At 41.2% G+C, this 22,020-nt stretch overlaps 1 protein-coding gene across 5 annotated transcripts in view; it reads right to left on the reverse strand.

The window, feature by feature from the left end:
• The window catches only part of LOC143843502 (VPS10 domain-containing receptor SorCS1-like), a 507,191-nt gene that overhangs the window by 101,479 nt on the left and 383,692 nt on the right, over window positions 1-22,020 (reverse strand). For all 5 annotated transcript variants that reach the window (XM_077349667.1, XM_077349668.1, XM_077349665.1 and 2 more), the window contains 5 exons: window positions 16,215-16,361; window positions 12,415-12,517; window positions 12,120-12,196; window positions 5,248-5,339; window positions 906-1,013 (listed from right to left, as the gene is read on the reverse strand). In XM_077349667.1, coding sequence (XP_077205782.1) covers window positions 906-1,013; window positions 5,248-5,339; window positions 12,120-12,196; window positions 12,415-12,517; window positions 16,215-16,361 — 527 coding nt within the window. The remainder of the gene's footprint in view (window positions 1-905; window positions 1,014-5,247; window positions 5,340-12,119; window positions 12,197-12,414; window positions 12,518-16,214; window positions 16,362-22,020) is intronic.

The following is a 22,020-nucleotide window of genomic DNA, read 5'->3' on the forward strand; positions in this document are numbered from 1 at the left end:
ACGTACTAGGCGGCGGGGGGGGGAGTTCTATGGGTAATGAGGTGGGGGGAGGAGAGAAAGTTTGGAAAAGTCATGAAAAGCTGGGGGGAGGAGAGAAAGTTTGTTCCCCATTTCTAGCAGTGAAACCCGCCTCCTTCACCACCTCCTAGTCCTAAGCAAAGGGCTAGAGGCTCTCCCATGGTGCTTGTGCCCTCCTCCTCCTCTGCTTGCTTGCACCTACCTGGCTCATGTGGAGGCAGCTACCCCTTGTCTAACAACTTCAGCATACAGGGAGGAGGGTGGATGCTGCTTGGCCAGCGGTAGCACATTGTATGCACACATGCAGTTAATGCTCCTCTGTTCGGAGTGGATTTAAATCCTCCCATCCATTTTTTAAAGATTTCAGATTTTTCTGAAGGGGTGGTGGTGGTGAAGTCCCCCAATCTGTTAAAAATCTTACTTCTATGTAAATGGACCTGGTCCACATATTTAAGTATCTGCAGATTGGGGCACACTTCAGTATGAGATATAAGATCTCGTTAAGTAACATTCCATAACCTTGCCGGGATCTGTTGTACAAAACTTGGTGAATTGACTTGAACCCTGATAAGTAATAGCAAATACTAAGCAATCATAATCAACATGTGCAATTTCATAGAATCATAGAGTTGGAAGGGGCATATAGGATCAGCCCAAAGCATCCTAAAGCATCCAAGAAAAAATTTAAAAATAAAACCATTTCATGAACAAAAATGTTAAGACAATTCATAATTATTAAGAGTCAAATGTAATTAGAAATGGAAATATGGACTGGGATACAGAAAAAATGAAGACTCCTGTATTCGGTGGCTACAAATAGGAATTTGATAGATTTCTAACAAAATTATCTCATGTTCATTATTATCTTCTTTATATTCCTCACTTACGTCATTATTAGGGTTTCCTCTCCAGGTTCTCCCAACACCCCGTCAACAAAAAGAGGGATGGAAGTGAAGCTGTACTTGCTCCAAGATCTTCCTTCATCAAAACTTAACCTGGTAATGACAAAAATACTAGAGGGTATTTTTTTTCTAAAAGCACAGTGGTAAAAATGGGGGGGGGGGGGAGAGGAAGGACAAATGAATACTTCTGTTGCAGAGGGCAAATGGGCCCAAATTTAAGACTTGATTGAACTATTTTAAAAACGCAGTCCAACTTGACTTCTTACAACATTTTTTTTAAGAAATCGCAAAATTCTGAAAAATAGGATACTTTAACAAGCAAGTACCTTAAATATCAAAACACTAAAAGTGGCAAAATGACTTTGTTTTTAAGTAATATATTCATGTGAAAGGGGTCCAAGAAATAGCAAATATTCACACAGCACAAGGGTTCATTGAAAGCGTTTAATTAAAAAAAAACAGGGTGAGTCTTATAAAAAAATCTCATGACACTGGAAGGGTGAAATGGAATGGCTGATGAAATTAATTGCTGATAAGTTCAAAATGCTGAACACTGGAAAAATAACTACAACTATCCATATGCCCTGCAGGGTTCTGAAATAATATTTCCCTCCCATTTGAGAGAAAGTATTTTGAATTGTCGTGGACAATATCTTGAAAATATAAGGGCAACAGATTGCAGCCATCAAAAAGGTAATAACTGGAATTGATGGACAAGGAATGGAAAATGTCAGAAGAAATTGCAGGGAGACAATAGTAGACCCACCTTTTAAAAAGAGCACAATAAACAAGAGACATCATCAGGTGTCAGGAATGCTTTCCATATGACAAGAATGAATCATGAAAGTATTGCATAACATGCTCAAAATAAGAAAAATAAATCTTGTGGCAGGACAGAGCTGTTTTTGCCTTGCTGTTTTTGCCTATTCCACCTTGCCCATCCCGTTTCTGGCTGGTTGCCACCTCCTGTAGGGGTTATCAACATGTTTCTCTATGTAACCCTCCCACCATCTGATAGTTATACAGGGCTGCCTGCTGGGAGGATCAAGACTCCTAGCTCCCCTTCCCAATTTCAAGGCCTCGCCTCTGGTGCTCTCACAGCCCAGCATGTCAGCAAAAAGGGGACAATTTATTGCAGGGTACACTCCTAGACAAGTAACTACTTTCTTTGGCTCTGGGGTTTCCTCTAGCTCTGGACTAGTGTTTCCAAGATGGGGGAGCACTACATGAATCAGGGGACCACTGCCAGCTTCAAATTTATAAGGGATTTGTTTAAAGAACAATGTTTAAAAGTATATCTTTAGCACAGCACAGATTTAAGCAAAACAATCCAAAAGAAATTGGGTAAAATGCCATCCTTCTTCCTCTCTGCTAAAACATATCCTATGAGATGTTAAAAACAGAGCAGGTGGCTTACATGAGAGGTTACAAGTTTTAGAAAATTCCCATTACCTCATAGCTTAATTCAGTTTCCCTTTGGACTGCACGAGCTTTCTGGTCAGAGACCTTCTCCATATGAGGGTTGCCAGGCAAAGAGCAAGTAAAAACCCCAGAGCCAAGAGAGGGAGCTTGGGAAACAGCTACTCCTCTAGTGGTGTACCCTGCAGTAAATTGTCCCCACAGTGCTCACATGCTGGACCGTGGGAGACCTCAGAATTGGGAAAGGAAGCTAGAAGACTTGATCCTTTCAGCAGGCAGCCCAGTACAATGATCAGGTGGTAGCTGTTTCCCAGAGACCAATTATGCATGGTGGCAGGCACGCTGGGCTGCTGCTGTGGCAGGGTGGGATGTCCTGCCTGCCCCACCATAACGGCTGCACGCACACAACACGGGGCTGGAAGCACTGGGTATGCTTCACAGTGGCAGGGGGAAGCAGGGAGTCCCCACCACGCTATGGCAGGGGAACGACATGCCACCCTCCTGACAAGATAGGGGTGGAGGAACACCCCTTCCAGCTCTGTGGCTCCACGAAGCTGGGAAGGGTGTTTGGTGTCCCTACTGGAACACTATAGGTTGGGAGAGGATTATGCACAGGGTTGGCCTGCCCTAGGCTCCAATGGTGCCCGTGGCATCTCAGGGAATGCGAAAGTCTCTGTGTTCCCTTACCACAGAGCATCCAAGGGCCTGAGTTGGGCTAGGGCAGCCAGGATGACGGTGATGTCGTGCATTAATCGTGGATAAGTCCCGCAGCCCTGTCGCCACCAGCCTGGGCATTCCGCCGCATGTATAATCAGTCAGAGAGAGAGATATATTGATAACCTCTCCAGGAGGTGGCAACCAGCCAGAAAGGGGGTAGGCAAGGTGGAAAAGAGCTTGCAAAACAAAAGTAGGCCTGATCTGCCACAAAACCTATATTTGATTTTCAGAATATTTCCCCCCAGGTTTTGATGGGAGCCAACAGTATGGATGAATTTATAAAAGTACTGAACACACTAGCAGAAGACAGTAATGGGCCAGGATATGAAATCTAGTGGAACCACTGGTCTCCAGTTTGAGGCCTTTCAGGCCTCCCCATTCCAAAGAAGAAGGGAATATTGTACTTTTTTGCAAATTAAAACCTAAATGTGCAGCTTACTGGAAAGTGATAAGATAGAAGCACATAAATAAATAGAATTTCAGATGGATAGCCATGTTGGTTTGTAGTAAAAGGGCTGGATTTAAGTCCAGTACCACCATAAAGACAAACAGGTTTTCCACTGTATAAACACCCAAGAGTCAATGGAATCAGCTGAAGGGAGCTCTGACTCTTGAAATATGCTGGAAATCTTGTTTGTTTTAAAATGATACTGGACTTAAATCTTGTTTAATAACACATAAATACAAAATAATAATATAAATACAAAACAGTATTTCATGCTAATACTGAAGGTACTATTTTGTTGAAGAAGCTCCAGCATTCTCCTGTTTGTCTCCAGGATGTATTTTAGGGGGCCATGGAGGTTCCATTTGGTTACAATGATTAAAAACAGCAAGAAGACCAATTGACTTTAATGTGTTTAATCATTTTTAAATGACCAACACCAAGGACTGTCATTACAGCTTGTTTTTGTTTCTGCATGGAGTTGGCTTTCTTCAATTTCTGCTCTTGACTAGAGATTCACAGTGCAGAGATCCCACAATTGGTTCCATTGTTACATAGCCTTCCAACCATTCTTCATTTCTCTTTAAAACTATTGAATACATTTTCATCTGAGTATTATTGTAATTTTGTGTGGGTGTTAAATATCCCATTCAAGAATTGACAAGGGCAGTGGGTGGGGATGGGAAGAACACAGACAAGATGTATATATGGAGGGGGGCTGAGATGTGTACAGGTCAGAGGGATAGTCATAAGGCCAGAGTCACTAATCCTCAAATAATGGGGGGCTGAATATAAAAAGCATATATCCTCCTGAGAGCATTATGGTCTAGTGACCATCGCTTCCTTAGGATACCTGGCCCTAAAGAAATAAAACTGGCCTCAACCGGAGCCAGGGTTTTTTTCAGCTCTGCCAAATAAGATCAGAGCCCTGCTGGACTTTAAATGGTCCCACAGGGCTTACAAGGTGGAGCTGTTCCACCAGGCCTTTGGTTGAGGCTGAAGATGACATCTAAAACCTGCTGGTCACCCGACCTGAATCCCCCCAATTAAACGTCATTGAAGATCACATTTATGACCTTTTGTTCCATCCCTTAGAATGGGAGAAAAAACAAATAGTAGCATCAATTTGTATAATCTAACTAATGCTGAATTGAATTTTAAATTTTATATTATTTATTCTACTATGCATTGTATTGCATTTTTATATTCTGTGAGCTGCCCTGAGCCTACAAGGAAGGGTAGCACATAAATTAAAAATTAAATAAATAACAAGTGTACAAAACAAACAGCAGAATGGAGAGAAAATGTCATTTTATTGTACTACTTGCTGCAAATGTATGAATGCTAAGTACGTAGCTTGTGCTCTGTAGCTGTGACTGTATATTTCAAACAAATTTTGAAACTGAGTGTCAAAGTGAAATCTTAACTTACATAGAATGGTCACAATGTCCCTAATGTATATTAAGTGTTTGTTTCAAGAGTCCACATTCTCAAGTACAGTAAAAAGTGCAGCAGTTCCATTAATTTTAACCAAAATGTCAATAAAGGCTTTCATCTTTTAGGCCTCCTGCACACAAAACATGAAGACTTGCTTTAGTGTGATCCAGAGACAAAACATGTAAGTTTCTTCATTGGCATATCCTAGCATTTAGTTAAAAATACTCCGTCATGGGTAACTGCTACTAGCGTGTAATGTATGATGAAGGACTCCATGGCTAATGAGATTAGAGAAGTCATAGTAATTACCAGAGATGTCTGATAGGCAGAGATGTATGTTTCATGGCAACCAAAACCCCGCCTTGATCCAGATAAAGAACACTGTGTTCCTCTTCAAAGATCTGGGGAAAATAAAGAAAGACACAAGGCTTGTTAATGTGAGTCATGGTTCTGCCAACAGTTGGAAAGAGTTTCTTTTGAAAGAGATAGGTCTTGGAATTTAAAGCAGGAACCAATCTGGTCATCAAGCTTCTATTTTCATCTGAAATTTGTTATGCTACCTCACCCAGCCAGGATGTTCTTGGATAGAAGAATCATCAGTCTCATTGCATGGATTATGGATGTTTACTGAAGACAACAAACCTTTCAGTTTCCAGATACGACCTAATCAAACACTGAAAAATATTAATTTCCTGGGATGCTAGTTCAAATATTAAAGACATTATCTTTCGCTGCTTGTCCATTTGCTGAAACTAGTAAACCTACAAGGGAAAAATGTATATCCACAGATCTATTGTTCCATCTCTCCCCCCACACAAATATGAGCATCTCAGTGTGTGGTTTTCACAAGCCTGGATCACTGTGGTGAAAAAGTGGGCTTAATACAACAATGCATCACCCAAACTACTTTAACCATCTCTGCTTAGCTGTGGCTTTCCAACTCAAGAACAAGCTAACATGTATGCATTCTTTATTATATGCATCATGAGTGTATGTGACTTTTTATATACTGAAATGCTGGCTGTGCAGGAAAAACAATGTGGAATGGCTCAATTCTATTACCTTCAAGGTAAATGAAACAAGGCAGAAATAACACTAGCGAACAAAAATTAGCAAAACAAAAAAACAAAAAACAATAACAACAACAAAAACTGACTGCATCCTTATTTGTCACATTTAATATATTCAAAGGAGCCAGTGGTGAAATAAGAAGCAGCAGTATGAGCCCCTTCCCTCTCTTATTACAAAACAAATGAGAGGCCTTCTGGAGGGATTTGGATTATATAGAAGCCCAGTCCACGTGACTTTTTTCCTTTTCGTTAAAGCTTGGGATGAGATTGCACAAAACCAGTGGGACTAGGCTCACATAGGAGAATATTTATGTGTTAAAAGTTAAATGGCTTTTGCCATTATTCTACTACGACCTTGGTGACAAGACCTGGTGAATGTATTAATGGGTTTCTCACTGAAACTCTGAGGTTACATAGTAGTCTTACTAAAGCCTGAAGGTAGAGTTTACAGTTCTTATGTTTCATACTGCATACTACCCTGCTTTTTTAAATGCCTGAACTACATGTACACAGGAGAGCATACATAATATGACAAGTTTGCCTACTACATAGATCCTAAGGACCACACCAACAATTCTGATGAACCTGAGACGAGCTGTAGTTTGATACAGGATAAACTCAGAAGCGGCTCCATTTGCAGTTCTTAGAAAAATGGATGGCAGGAGTCTTCTAAACATTTGCTAGAGTTCAACAGAGACTGACTGGGTGTTAAGGGTTCAGCAGCATTTAGCTGTAGGCTAGCATGTTTGTTGAAATAAATGGTCGATGTACCTGTATTGCCCCAGAAAAGCTTTGTCTAACATGTGCCTGAAAGGTGCTCTGCTTAAATGCTATGTAAATATAATGGAAAGTTGACCCTCTGGGTCAAGTCTTTGAAACATCCCACACAGACAACGGTAACCAAAGCACTCCATGCACATGTAAAGAGAGTGCCAGACACTGAGAACATCACTGACTTCATATTCACTACAAGCACTTAAGTTTATCAAGCAGAATTCACTATTGTCCTTTAACTGTTTGTATTCCTCCTGACAAAGTAGACGAAATGAAAAAGGAATAAGAGTATATGGACTCCTCTGGTTATGCTAACGAGGGCCATTCAACCATCCTTATTTTTGCTTAATTTTTGTTGTATTATGTATTGCTTTTAATTCAATTTATTTTGTGTGGGGGTGTTCATTGCATTCTTCTTTGTATCCACTGGTATATCCTGGGGACTACATTTTCCAAGAAAGAGAAATACATCAATACTATCTGGTTCACCAGAAGGGATGGAGGGGGAAAGATACTCTACCCACCTGGCCTTTATCTGACCAGCTATCTCATATAGCAGCAATAGCAGGGGTAGGAACATGAGTTGCTGCAGGAAAGGAGGAGTTGTTGAGGGGACAGGAAGAAAGAAGAGATTTAGAAGGAGGAGAAAGGAAGGAAAAATAAAACTAGATGATGGTCTTTCCCCTTTCACTTGTATTCTTCATTCTTTTTATTGCCTAAATGATTGGGAATAAATAGCTTTGGGGGTAGGTTTTCTTCCCAACAATGAAAGGACATCCCTAATATTAGTCTATGTAATGTTTGACCTATTATGTTACTTTCAATTTCCACAACTAACTTCTGATTCCAGTAGGGCTTTACTCTGAATGCTGCACCTTTTTCCACTGCAGTTTTTATCTTAGGAATCACAACATGTATATTCTACATACCAAATGGAAAAAATGGACATGTGTCACAGTGCCAAAATTTCCTTATTTTATGAACCATTATTGGTCTCTTTTTGGTGAGTTTTCCATCGGATGTGTTTTTTGAACTAGGAGATTCTTCAATCTGTATTTACTCTTGGTGGTTCTCTTCCTTTCATAGGTGTAAAAGCTCCAATATTGCTTGCTTTTGTCTATTATGTAAATTTGGAAGTGTTTTAATCGTGGATCTTGTGCTGCTAATTGATCCCAGAAGTGAGCACAGTGACCACCAATCTTCAGTTGGTGTATGTGTGAACAGTTAAAAGTTTTAAAAGATACATTAAATTAAACCATTATCTATACTCTAATCAAAGAGTAGATGATCATCGTTAAAGCTAGATCCACAGATCCCTGCATTATGCTGCACTATTGGGTAAATTGTCTTATCCCCACAATAAAATCCAAGAGGAAATGGTTGCTAGCACTACCATAGCACAATATCTATGTGTAGAGTCAGTCCAACAGAGAAAAGGGGATAGGGCTGTAAAATATTTATTTTTGTTACAGAAATCAAAAGTTCCAAAACTCAGAGAAGCTGCTAGATGGATGTGGGAGAAGGAAGAAGACTGAAGAAGAAGACTGTAGGGGAAGCTTAGCTTAACCTATGTGCCTTCCTATCTGTCCCACATATTTATTGCATTAGCAATATGAACTTGAGATTTACCTGGCAACCAAAGAATGTTTACGATGGAATTTGGGTATTTTGCTTTGAGGTGGAAAAGGAGGCAAATTGTCCATTTTGCTTACCCAGATCAGGACTGGCAGTTGTCCAATTACATGGAGAATATCCTTAGGGTCCAGTCCTTACTGGGAGACAGTGCAGAATATGATGAGACTTTCCAAAAAAGTACTTCCCATAGTGAAACAACCAGGTGGGGCCTCATCGATGATAAGCTTTGGCTGTTAATTGTTGGGCCATACATCAAGGTTGATCCAGCTAGCTCTAAGAGAGGCTTCAAGCAGGAAACCAGCCAGCATGTTTGCTGGGAATATAGTTGGAGCCAAAGGGATGGTTATAAATTTGACCATAACAACAAAGCTTGCCTTGGCCTTCCGCCCCAGACCTTCTTGCCCACACAGCCACAAGATGCTATAGCCCTTTGGAGAGACCTGATCCTTGACAAACTCAGGCAACAAGGGGGATGAAGGTTGGGTCTCACCACCACCACAGCCAATGGCAGGCAAAGTAGTCAAATGGTCATTCAAGGTTCAGGTTAAAATCTGGCCTGACTTACCTTTGCCTCCACTGACTTTCCCTTTACTGGCCCATTATCATAACAGACCTGCCACCAGTTTCAGAAAAGATTTCCATATCACTTTATTGGGCCTTTGTGTTGTGACACTGCTGTAATCTCATGTCTGGCTGAGATATGCCACCAGTGTGGCACAAAAAGTTGCTAAGGAATGTACACTAAGGGCCCTTTCAGTTTCCCTTAGTGTTTTACCCTAGTATCCAAAAGGCCCTTGGGTGAGTTCAGGTTGATACATCACCTGTCTTATCACAAGTGCTCATCCATTAATGAGGCAATTGCTCCTGCTCTGTATGGTATGCCTCTTTGTACCATGCTATGTCCACAGTCAGCTCCTGTGGCCTTGGCAAACAGGAATGTGAAATACAACTGCCCTTCCATTTGTTACCTATTCAACATGGGGATTTATGCCAGCTTGGCCTCAGATTTGATGGCTGATTTTACATTGATAGTTGACCATACATGCTCCATGATCTGCACAGCATCTGAAACATTTACCACATTTCTTGAATAAAATATCAAGAACCACATGTCATTACATTACCAGGATCATTTCCTTTTCACTGGCCTGGCACAGAAACTCACCTGGGCCTAGTGTTTCATTAACTTTCAGGCCTTAGCAGCTGAGTTACAGGTTCTGCTGGCACAGGATAGAGGGACACAGCTGACATGGCTAAGAATCCAACTATATGCAGTTCAAGGCTCCACCTGCTTACCTAATGACAAGCCGGTGGCCCTCAGGCTCTTTTTGCTCATGTAATCAATAGAAGTAAATGTACATTGACAGGGCTCCAGGCACTCCTCAGGCAGCTTAACCACCTACAGGGCCATATCCCCAGAGCAGACTTTTGGTGCCTGGCTTGCCTGGGCCATAATTTATATCTTCACACCATCATTAGAATTACTCAAGGCATGAAAACGGATCTTCTGGTCTATCTTTATTTCCTATCAAGCTTTAATGGTGTTTCCATGGCTGTCACCATTTGGCTTCGGCAATTTCGAGCAAGTTCATACAGACACAATGAGCAGTTTGGGTTTTGGTAATTACTTTTTGGGTTGCTGGTGTATTCAGTACTGGCCTTCTGATTGGACTGGGTATAACATCCTGAAGGACCTTACTTTTCTGGAGTTATTTCCGATTCTGGTGGCAGTCATAATTTGGTAGTTCCTCTCCAAGAACAGGCAGGTTCATTTTGGAATGACAACCAAGCTGTGGTTAGAGTGATTAATCACCAACTGTCACACTCTAAGCAGGACATGCAGCTTGTGTACAGTTTTGTTTGGGTTTGCCTCACAGTTAACATCTCATTTTCAGCCTGGGGCATCACAGGGACCAATAATGACATCAGGGATGCCTTTAAGGTGGAAAGGTTGCAGGCACTGGCCCCAGTGCAAATCACCACTTAGACACCTTCACAAAGACACTGTGGACACTTAGCAGTAAGTGATCACTCAGTGGTTATTGGGGCCCACAGTACCCTCCGCACTTCAGGTATATGTCCATGTAATAGCTGTAGATTTGGCATTTTGGGCAGCAAATGGTGGTGTGTGGAACCTGGCCATCATCAGAGAACCGAGCACTGAATTACTTGGCATCCATGATGCAGTGGATTGTGCCCATTTAGGATCCTAGGGCTTGCCATTTCACATTTGTACCCCAGCAGGTATCCTGGGGGAAATGGATAATATTGGGTGGAAGATGAGCTGTCTGATTATGGCTTTGTCCCTATGAAGCGTCAATGCTCCTGTGGTTGCATGTAATAAAAATTGTAGACATTTTGTCTCCAGTTATGTTGGTGAATATTTGCTGTTAAGGAAGTTGCTTAAGGGCAATAAAATGGACTGCTTTGGATTCAGTGCAGGTTTCTCTGAGTGAAAAGATTTCCAGATGCCTCCTCCATCCCACTGCAAGTCAAAATGCATCCCAATAAGCACTATTCTGGGGAACAAGGTCCCCAAAGAACACCATTTTAAGGGAATTTAATGTTATTATGGGACGGGGGAGGCAATAAAGTAATAGGTGTCTTTATTCACTCTGTGCTGGATCCATGCTAATTGGAAACTATGAATATGTTACACCTGAACGCAAATTCCATCTTTTAAAAGCTAGAATTAGGCTTGTGTGATTTGGCCGCTTCGGCGGCCGTTCCCTCCGGGTGCAGCCAGCGGGAGGGCGGTGTCAGCAGCGGCGTGACAGCGGGCGCAACCACGCAGGCGCTGTTACACCGCTGCTGGCACCGCCCTCCCCCCCGTGGCGCGGTGCTGGCTGAGCCCGGAGGGAACACCCGCCGAAGCGGCCGAATCACACATCCCTAGCTAGAATTGCTTGGTGGGAGGGTAATTGCGACACTCAAGGAACACGCTAATACAAATAATCAGGGTTTTTTTTTTTTTGCATGAACAGGGCCACAGCTTTCTTGACATTTGGCGAGCGTAGGCATACTTACAAGGTAAGAAGGGTGGATTTCCCAAAACCACCCCTCCCCTGCAGCAGCAGCAGCAGACCACAGCCCTATGGGGAAGGGGAGCCACCAGCAGGCCTGCCTGTGGTGATTGAGTGACTATCCAGTCAAGCTCCCCCTAACCATCAGGCCTGCTGGACCATGGGAAGGTAAGCATAGAGAAGCCCTACAGGTGTCAACCTCTATTGGAGTTCTGCCAGCTACCTCGTCATGTGAGGTTGATGACTCTCTAACGGGGAATATGACCGTGTTAAAATGAGATTGTATAGATAACAACATTTGGAACTGTATTAGACAAAGAGCAGGCTGCCCTGGACTGAAATATTAGTTAGGCCTTAGGAAAAGTTTGATTTTCAGCTGCAGATCTTGCTAAATGGGACTGAAATATTGAAAACAAAATGGTTGCTAGAAAGAAAATAGCTTCAGTTAGAGTTGCCAACTTTGGGTTGAGAAAACATGGGGGAATTGGGGGATGAAGCCAGGGGGCAGCAGGGGAGGGATCTGTGCAAGGTATAATGCCATAAAGCCTACCCTCCAAGGCTGGACTTTTATCCTCATCTAAAATAATATATGTCCTAGCACCGTCAAAAGACATTTTTTTCAAACAGTCCATATTAGCTTGCCTACCGTTGGCTGTCTAAAACTCCATTAACTACTCACTTGTCTCCAAGTGTTTCCAGCATCTGACGAAACAAACATGCTTATATCATTGTCTGATAACTCAGTTCCAATGTTACCTGTAAAGAGAGACAGCATCAGGAAATCAGTCAAAAGGCAGGAAGAAATTCAGCCTTTGTAGGTCTAAATAATTCATGTACATGATGATAGTAAGTTTGAAAAAAAAACTGGCTAATTTATCTAAATGATCAAAGTTAAAGATTTCTACTCTTATGCACAAATTTAAGAATGTAAAGAAATTATCCCTGTCTTTACATAGCACTGGAACATTTCCTACCAGAGGCCACAATGATGCCTGGGGCAGTATCACGGCTAGCAATATTTCCAGAAGTGTATGGATTCTCTGAAACCTTCAGGTGAAGATGTAGGGAGCAATATGGCTGGAAAGGAATAACACAAAATTCAGTGATATATTAGCAGAATTGAAGCACAATTGCCTATGGAACTGCAGTCTTAATCCCTAATCCAACTACGTATATGCATAAATAGCAAGCTATAATGATACCAGCTAGCTGTTTGTGAAAGATGGATAACAGAACTAACTCATACCCCTTATCCTGTATGAAAAGTTGTGAGGCACATATACTGCTTTTTAAGAAGGTCTTTGTGCATGATTCTGTATGCCATACATAAAAAATTATTTTTTTGGAATCATAGCAGTTAGTTGTCACATGATTCCATAGATCTTCTGTGGATTAAAGGAAAATCCAAATCCCATTAGCAAAAAGGTTTCTTTGATTTTACTAGTATTGAATCTTGATATTTAAAAGATATACATGAATAATACCAAAATAGATATATAGTCTGTGTAACACAGTAATACTGTATTTTAAGTTTACAGAATTCTAGAACCACATTTTATCCAAAGCTTATGGGGAAGTACTCTTGGAATTACTCCTCAAACATAAGAATACCATATTTTTTTGTAAGGCGGCTGGTAAGAAAAAATGAGAACTGGGAACACTGATATTTCTCCTGTAATGCTACAGCATACAGAAGTTGTAGATAACTCAGTACAGTCGCTAACATCTGTTTGTGTAGATGCTGGAGGCATGAGGTACAGACAGGAAGACAGTCAAAGTAAATAATAAAACAAGGACATTTTCTCTTCCCACTTGAGCCCTGGGGTTGAAATACTCTCTAATGACTAGCAGAATCCCTCAACAATCTCGGTAGATACATATGGAAAGACCTCCTGAGAATACTTACCAACCTGCTATATCCCCAGCTAATAGATACGTGCAAAACTGCTGGAAGTCAGTTTAAACATCAATAAACTTGTTATCAGATAATCCATTCACCTGCCTCCTCAATCCAAAACAACCCCTGGGAGCAAGACTGTTGTCCACCATCTACACCCGTGGAGAAAATCTGTGAAGCATGAATTGCAACATGCCTTGCTTTAAAAAAATGAGTGGGATGTTAGTTCTGAAAGGTGGGATATGGGCTCCCGCTGAGAAAATAAAATGGGGGAAAGGGTTGGATGGCGATTTCATCAGGCAAGAACAATGAACCAATATAGTAGATACAATGGACAGCCATGGAAAGGTCATATTCTATAGCACCCCAACTGGGAATGAGAGGAAGAAAACCAACTATAGCTGTAAAGTAGGGAAGAAGCTTGTGTGCTTTGACAGTATCTCCTGTTCCAAAGGGTTTCCAGGGAACATCCTTTGGCATATTTAAATTACTAGTTGAAATATACAATTTAAGTTCTGTGGTCTCATTGTGGTTACATCTTGCTCTCTGTCTCTCTCTTTGATCGAGCATAAATTCAAAAATGTCTCCATCTTGTTTCCTCTGATTAGCTTAGACTGGGCACAAAACAAATAGCACACATTTACAGGCATACTTTGCTCGCCTTTATCTCAATTTTCTTCAACTATCTTTTACATCTGGCACCTGAAGAATGTCCATGGAACATGAGTACACGCAAAAAAAGACAAATGTCCATTCATATAAATGCAGGTATTATTGTCTTTATATTGGGATTAGGAAATTACATGAGTAACCATAGGATTGTTATTTTTAAATGATTTTAGCACTTGTGATTGTGTTATTAAATTATATATCATATCGGGTATATTTGCACTATGTGCAGATATATTTTACTTTTTGAATGTCCATGGAACCCCGTGACCTTGCACATTTCTGTGTGTCTGGGGTGGTGGTGCAGAGGAGTTTCTCAGTTTTTCCACAGTTTTCATTTAATTTTCTGGAGATGGGTTAAGAGAGGACCACGTCATAGAAACACTTATAAACACAATCCATTGTCCTAAGATAAGAGTTGGATGGTGACAAGCAATAGAAATAGGACCAATGTGAAGAGTTGGTTTCCATACCCTGCTTTTCTTTACCATAAAGAATCTCCAAGTGGCTTACAATCACCTTCCCTTCTTCTCCCCACAACAAGCCAACAGGCACCTTGAGAAGTAGGTGAGGCTGAGAGCATTCTGAGATAAATGTGACTGACTAAAGATTACACAGCAGGCTTAATATGGAGGACTGGAGAATCAAACCCTTCTCTAGAGACCACCACACTTAACCACTACATCAAACTGGCTCTTCTGGAGAGATGAACCACAAAATGGAGGCATGGAGAAGACACAGTTTTTCAGACTAGTCATTAAGATAAGGAAAGGAGGAGGGCTTACAAGGCAGAAGGCTGGTGCATTTTTTACAGAAGGCATCTTCATTTTCTGCCAATGGTACTATTTCTTTTACTGTTTACAACCAACATTGTACTATGTGTTTATCATTTATATTAAAAGGTCAGTTTAAGATGCTATGTGCCCTGATCACAGGATACAATCCATGTAGCTAGTTAGCTAGCAGGAGGTCTAATCAATTCTCTTACATCTGAGTCCTTGGCTTTTATGAGGGTGACTACTTTTTAATTTTTTCTTCTGAGATTCTGTCCTCCCCAACCCTTCCACTGATTGCCAGGCACTGCCTGGAAGCCCTAGGGTAGTTCCATACTCCTGGATTGATTGGCAGGAGCTGGGGTGACAGAGTCAGGCCAAGCTGCAGCATTGTCCAGTACTTAATTTAAATAGCTGCCTCACCCCTTCACCAGCTGGTACATTAAGGCTCAGCCCCCCCACCCCGCACCTGTTCCTTCCTACTGGGTTGGATGTGCTGCCAGACTCTTCAGAAGGCCTGGCTCAGTGGCCCTGCCCCCTGAAGAGTAGATTGCTCTGCTGTGGCAATTGGCAGGGGCAGGGCTGAATTCTGCAGCTTGCATCTCCACTTATGCTAAGTATGGGGATACTGGGGTTATCCAGTCATAAGAATTGACTATCAAGCTAATATTAGACTTCATTGATTGTATTTCCATCACTCTCTCAAAACATCTTCCTAGAATGAAAAATCCAAGGGCATCTCCACTTCTTTTGGAGAGCCAGAGAAAGACAGCTTGAATTCTTCTTATACAGGAAGTTAGTTTTGACAGGAGGAAACCAATAGAATAACAGAAGTCCAGTTGACTCACATGACCATGTGTGCAAGCAAAAAAGCAGTGAACAGAAAATGTATGAGTAAGAGAGGGTTAGTTCATATGGAAAACCTCCTCAAGTTAATTTTAATGAACATTTATTAACAGATTAATCAGAAGTCTAACAAATCCTCTGTAAGAAAACTCAGGATTCAGATGGACATCCCCAAATTTTGCCATATGTTTCTCATCTTTAATATAGATTTTTCAAATTGAAATACTTTACACTGACTACAGCATTTTCTCCCTACTCCTAAGTAACCCTAGATTTTAGTGCACTGCAAATTTCTCTTTCATTTGTCTCCACAAATGGCTCATTCTCTCCATCTAGTGTTCTCTTTCATAATGGCACAAAATCTACAAAACTGGATACATCAGGAGAAAGTTTCATTAACACACTCACATTCCCTCTTGAAACCCCGAAAATACTTGATTTCTAAAGCAGGAATGAAGTTTTCACACAGTTACGCTCCTTATGAAAATCCTTTGTTGCAAGATGCATGTATTTTTAATAAGCAATGTCATTATGCTGTTTCCCCTCCCCACCAAATAGTTCTTTCCCTTCCCCACAAACCATCACTTACAAGAAGGCAGTGAACTGGGTTTCCTCTCAGATCTGTGTCCGGGGCCTGCAGCAAGTGCCAGTCTCGTCCTTTATTGTACGTGATGAAAGTTTTTACTTGGTTGTCAATCTTCTTGTTAGCCAAGAACATTCCCTTTATCCCTGCTACCTAGGAAAAATTGACATGGCTGAAAAATAGATCAATTTGACGCAGATTCTGTGTGCGTTGCTACCTGTCAAATCAAGCTTAGGGATATGGTGCACAGCCTGTATACATAGCAAACTCTAAGGTGGAAAATGCATCAAAGGAATCCTTATTAGCTCCAGGCGAGAGCTGGTTGAGGGAATAAAATAAAACACTGCTGCAGATTCAAAGCGTATGCTGTGAAACCCTAGGAAACCTAAACCAGTGTAATGGATTGGAAGTAGCTTCTTCTTGAGGGCACAACTCTCAGCCATAATACATAACAACTAACAGTGATAATTAATTTATCTGTCTGATAGTAACCATTGAAGCAAATTATACAACCAATTAAGAGGTTCTGGTTTGGGAAAAGGTCTGAACATTTTTAAAGGAAGCAAAAAGAATTTAAATAAGGACACCACATTTTCTCCAGAGATGTATACATCCCAATGGTGTTTGCAGAAACAAAGGCATCTCAGTGTTGATCGCTTAGGTTTCCACATCAAACTAAGGGGAGTAAAAGGAATGGCATTTGTTAAGACTTTCAGAAGACATACAAAGCTAGTGTACAGGTTTGGAAAGGACAATTTGTTTGGCTCTAAATAAAACTGAAAGGGATTCGAGAAGCACCATGAAAAACAACTTTGCTTTGTCAGACAAGCCTGCCTTTCCCCATGTCCTGAAAAATCAATAGCACAATATCTACAGCAGAAGGAGACACAATCTGTCATTGTGCCAACTCTTGGTTTTGCAGTGAGATGAGGAAGGAGGGGACCTTTGTCTTTCAGCAGGGTGTTTCTGGATTCTGCGTCCTGTACTGCTTGTTTGACAAGGGAGTACAAGAACTGAGACCTAATATCACCCATGGGGCCTTTTTATTCTCAGCAGTTATTGCCTAACTGGCACCTAACAGCAACTATTCTAGCCATAGAGAAAGTTTGAACTTCAATTGTTAATGACTCGTTCAAGATCAGAACATAAACAGAAGCTGAATTAGGATGTGTTCTTTCATGATGTAATAAGCAGTGGAGAGATCGAGGTGATGGTGTGATGCCAACCCTGCAACTCTGGTGGGCTCATGTTGATGATATCACTTGCACTGGGGACTGTTAATAACCATGCAATTACATTTTTTTAAATTCATACCCTTTTCCCCAAGAGCATGGTGGTATTCATTTTTCTCTCCTCTTCCATTTTATTTTCATCATTATCTATTGTGGTTTGTTTAGCTGAGAGACAGAGAAACTGTCCCAAGATCTCCCAGTGATTTTTATGGCTGCATGGGAATTTGAACCTGGATCTCCCCAATCCTAGTCTGACCATTTCTGCACCTGGAATCCATCCCTACTCACTGCTCGTCCAGTCACAGGGCTAATTCCTGCTTCCGGATGATGTTGGCACCGGTCTGGTCTGGTCTCAGGCCTGTGCAACTCAGGCCTTCAGTTGGCCTGTGGCGACAGAATACAGATAAATCCACATTCCCTTTATTGACAGGGTCCTCATCGGGGCATATGTTGGGCCTGGCCAGTCTGATAGGGGAAAAATCAGGCTGTCCTGGCCCAGTTTCCCCCCTGCCCACAATACTGCATTTGAAAAAATAAAAATAAATGTCCCAAGTGGTTCTGCCGCACTGAGCAGCATGGCAGAGCCACCTGGCGCAATATTTTAAAAATTGTAAGAATGCATGATTGTTAACAATGCAATCACAAGTTCATACAAATTTTTAAAAAATGTTTACACCATCGCGCTGCGCGGTGCCTCATGGAGTACAAATTCAGGGCAGATGGGGTGCAACAGGCCAAATTCTCCCCCATGTGGGATCTGGAAGGCTTGGGGCAACTAGCTCTGGGCCAAATACCAGGCAGCAACCCAGTGCAATGTCCTCCGTATGGTGAAGGTAATCCCTACATAATGTGCTTTCTCCCAAAGGATGAATCTGAGGTGTAAATTACAATACAGATACTGTTAGTGAAGCAGTCTGAGAAGTGTAATATTTAGCAACCAAGGAAATAACGCTTTGCCTTGGGCAGAGAGCAGAAAATAAAACTGTAACTACTGTCAGGCTACTATTAAAGCTCATAAAAATTTATGTCAGGGGCCATATAGGGCTTTAAAGTTACAAAGTTATATTCACATTATTTACATTTTAGTTTGGTATAGGATTGACAATTCTCTATTAGAGAACTTTTACAAAACTAAAACCCCAAAAATTCCTTGGAAAGTTACTAGACCACTGTATCTCAGATTAGAACGATAGCCAGCACCCCCGAAAATCTATGCCTGAGGTGTTGAGAGCATGGAGGAGGACTGGGGGGGGGGAGGGTGGATATAGGATAACTTTTTTCACTGCCAGTTTATGTTTAATGTTAATGTTTTTAATGTTTTAATTGATGTGGGGCTTTATTTTGTAACCCTCCACAAGATATTTTGCAGGAGTGGCAGGTAAGAAATCTATGGTTGAGGCTGGGGCAGTGGAGGTAGATTGACACCCCCCCCCGAGGGTTGAGTAATACATCATCAGACCTCCTTCTCCACCCCGCTAGTGGTGGGGGTTGGGAGTGGGTTTTCTGCCATGTTGGGCATTTTAATGTCTTTTAATGGGGATTATAATGGGGATTTTCTAAGACACTGTAAGCCGCCATGAGCCGGCCAGGGAAGGGTGGGGAATAAATATAATAATAATAATAATAATGATGATGATGACGACGACGACGATGGTGACGATGTCGAAATAATAACTTTGTGCTGTAGATATGTCATTCTTGTTCTGGCATTACCCTTTACTACACAGATGTGAAAGAGGTAGCTGAAATAAGCAGGCTGCAGTTGCCCTGGACCTACTTTGGGTCTGAAGTTTCTGATGCTAAAAGAACATCAGCCTCAGGAAATATCCAAACAGAATATCTCCATGTTTTGCCATTTCCAATTCAGACAATGTATATTTTGAAATTTTTCCGAGTAAGTTAAAGTGCTTGTTTTTGGACAACTAAGTCCTTCATAAAAGAGCAATAATGATACAAAATTCTTGGTAACTTAGTACATTCAAACACCATGTGCATACATATAAACAGAAATCTGTGATTTCATAGGCTATATTCGATACCTATGCAGTACAGAACTGCGGGGGGAAATCTGACACAAGCTAGTAAAATTCTATGGTATTCATAAATCAGTAGAAATAAGGGGATGAAAAAGGAATTAGCACTGGGTGACATTTCTCTTGCTTTTCTTCAGCACATTTGGTTTTAAAAAAGAAAGCAAGAGACTCTTTAATGAAGAGAATTCTAAGAATATAAAGAGGATTTCCCCCGCAGGCACATCTGTTTGATCCTTAAATGACATTTTGCAATGAAAACAGAGAAAAAAGTTGCATCTGAGATAAAGTTGCTTTTCATATATCACCCACTCCTGGGGTGCTGTTCCCATAATAGAAACTAAAAACTATTTGTTACAGTGTTCAAAGTTTGTAGGGTTTACATTAATCTCTGGAAGCTGAAACACAAAGGCTGGGGAGACCACAATAAAATGTGCTAATTCACATCATACTATGAAAAAAATAACACTAAAGAACCTTTGGTCCATAATCATCAACTCATGTATTATAACATCAGAGATAGTGGTTTCAAAAATAATGGGAGTGGGAGCTTGATCTTAAAAGTACACAGAAGGCTCCTTATGCAATAGTCCACTGCCAAGTCAAGCCCACAATGGCCATTTACAGCATGAGTAGCATTAAATATGATTCAAGACTGTCATAAAAGTCTAAAAGAGGAAGGGAGTGGGTGACAGGATAACCTGCCTTATAAAAGAAATGATACTAGTGTGGCTTTGGGGATGGATGGTTCTACTGTGGGTAAACGTGCCATATCTTTTTTTCACTCCATGTCTTAACAGAATGAAACAGTCACCATGGATTGACATAACAGGAGATATGGAACAGCCATTATAAAAAAAAAACTCAGATAATACAACTAGTGTGATGTCTCTGTAATAATTTTGCTATATCAGTTAGCTGAGAAGTTAACCCAATCTTGGCCTTAGGGGAACAAGAAGATTGACCAACAGCTATGACTGTTACTGGGATTACATGTGTATGTATTTAGTATCTACCACTACTTCTTTTCTTACTCATACGGGCTCTGATTACTCAACCCTCCCTTCTTAATTCATCTGTGGATTTTCCTCTTGTCTGTGCTGTATCTCCATTTACCCCCAAGCACTCATCATTTATAGCAATCCTACTGGGAGTCTTGTGCTGGATGGCTTTCAGCTCGCTCCCAGCCAGCACAATCAGATTGAAGGGAACGCTTTGTGCTAGCCTTGGTGTCAGCCAATATTCTTTCTATCTAGGCAATCAGCAGATACGACATGACTGGTCTGATCACATCAATTTCAATCCAGACTGCTATGAACTGTCAGCCTAATAATACAGGAGCCTTTCGTTCCACTGCTCCCCCTTCTCTTGGGATATACGACACCTTTACATAATGCAGTGAAACCACTCCTCTACCTGATGGTAATAGGAGGCAACAGCCTTTTCAGTGGCCTGCCAAAGTGCTACAAGGCTTAATCAGGCTCCCCCCCCCCTTCCACAAAAGAATCTTTCTCTGTAAGACCAGGAAATGGCATGCCCATTCCTCCACAATCTGTCTGCTTTTAAACAGCAGATGGTCCAGCTTTGTGCAGAGCTGTCTCAAGGTGCTTGCCAGTCAGAGACATGCAAAGTCACAAAGCAAAGTCAAACTCAATCTACCAAGTGGCTTCAGATTCATGTGGACAGCACCTGAATCTGAAGGCAGCATTTTGAAACCCTAATGACATTTTTCTGTATAGCCAGGTTGGCCAATTAGCTATCTCTGGGTTGTATGCTAGATTGATACAATCTTATTTGACCTTTGTTGGCCCTACCAAATTGTGGTGAAAGGTTTGCCCTAAGTTTCATTTGGAAGAAAAAGGATACTTCCTCACTGTATAAGCTGGGGAAAAGCCCATATTTCAATATTAAATTTCACTGTGGGTTTATAGGTAAAGTTCCAGTTGTCCCTGAATGCTGGCTACCTCAAAGTAAAAGCTTCTTATGCTACATGGTTCAGATTTATTATTTATATATATCCTCTCTTTCTTTCACAATGGGACTGGTTCTCAGTTGATTTCTCAGTTCTCAGTTGATTTCCCATAAAGGAACTGACTAGAACTGTAACTACATATTTCAGATTTTGGTAAAAATCTATTGTTTCGTTTTTGTTAACTTGAATTTTTGAGACTCACCTTACAATTCAGGGATTTTCCGCTCAGGTATCTGAGGATGATTTTTGGGACCATTTTAGCAACTGTCCACCCATTTTCCTGTTAGAGGCAGCAGGAGTGTGTGTGTGTGTGTGGGGTGGGGGGTGGGAAGGAGAGTCAGAAAGCTCTGTAATAGAGATTTATCTAGAGGTAATCTCTGTATCAGAGGTTTAAAAGAAATACACTTGGGGCAACTGAATTCTTCAAAGACAAGTCTAGTATTACTATATATGCCGACATGGCAGTTGAACTCTGTGGTCCTGTGGTATGTTTGGAAGACACTTGATACAACAGCTTTGCTGTAAGGGTGTGCATTCAGGTATATTTGAGTTAAAAACAATCCCCATGTTTAGGGATA

The sequence above is a fragment of the Paroedura picta genome, chromosome 8 (assembly GCF_049243985.1).
Source record: "Paroedura picta isolate Pp20150507F chromosome 8, Ppicta_v3.0, whole genome shotgun sequence".
NCBI lineage: Eukaryota > Metazoa > Chordata > Lepidosauria > Squamata > Gekkonidae > Paroedura > Paroedura picta.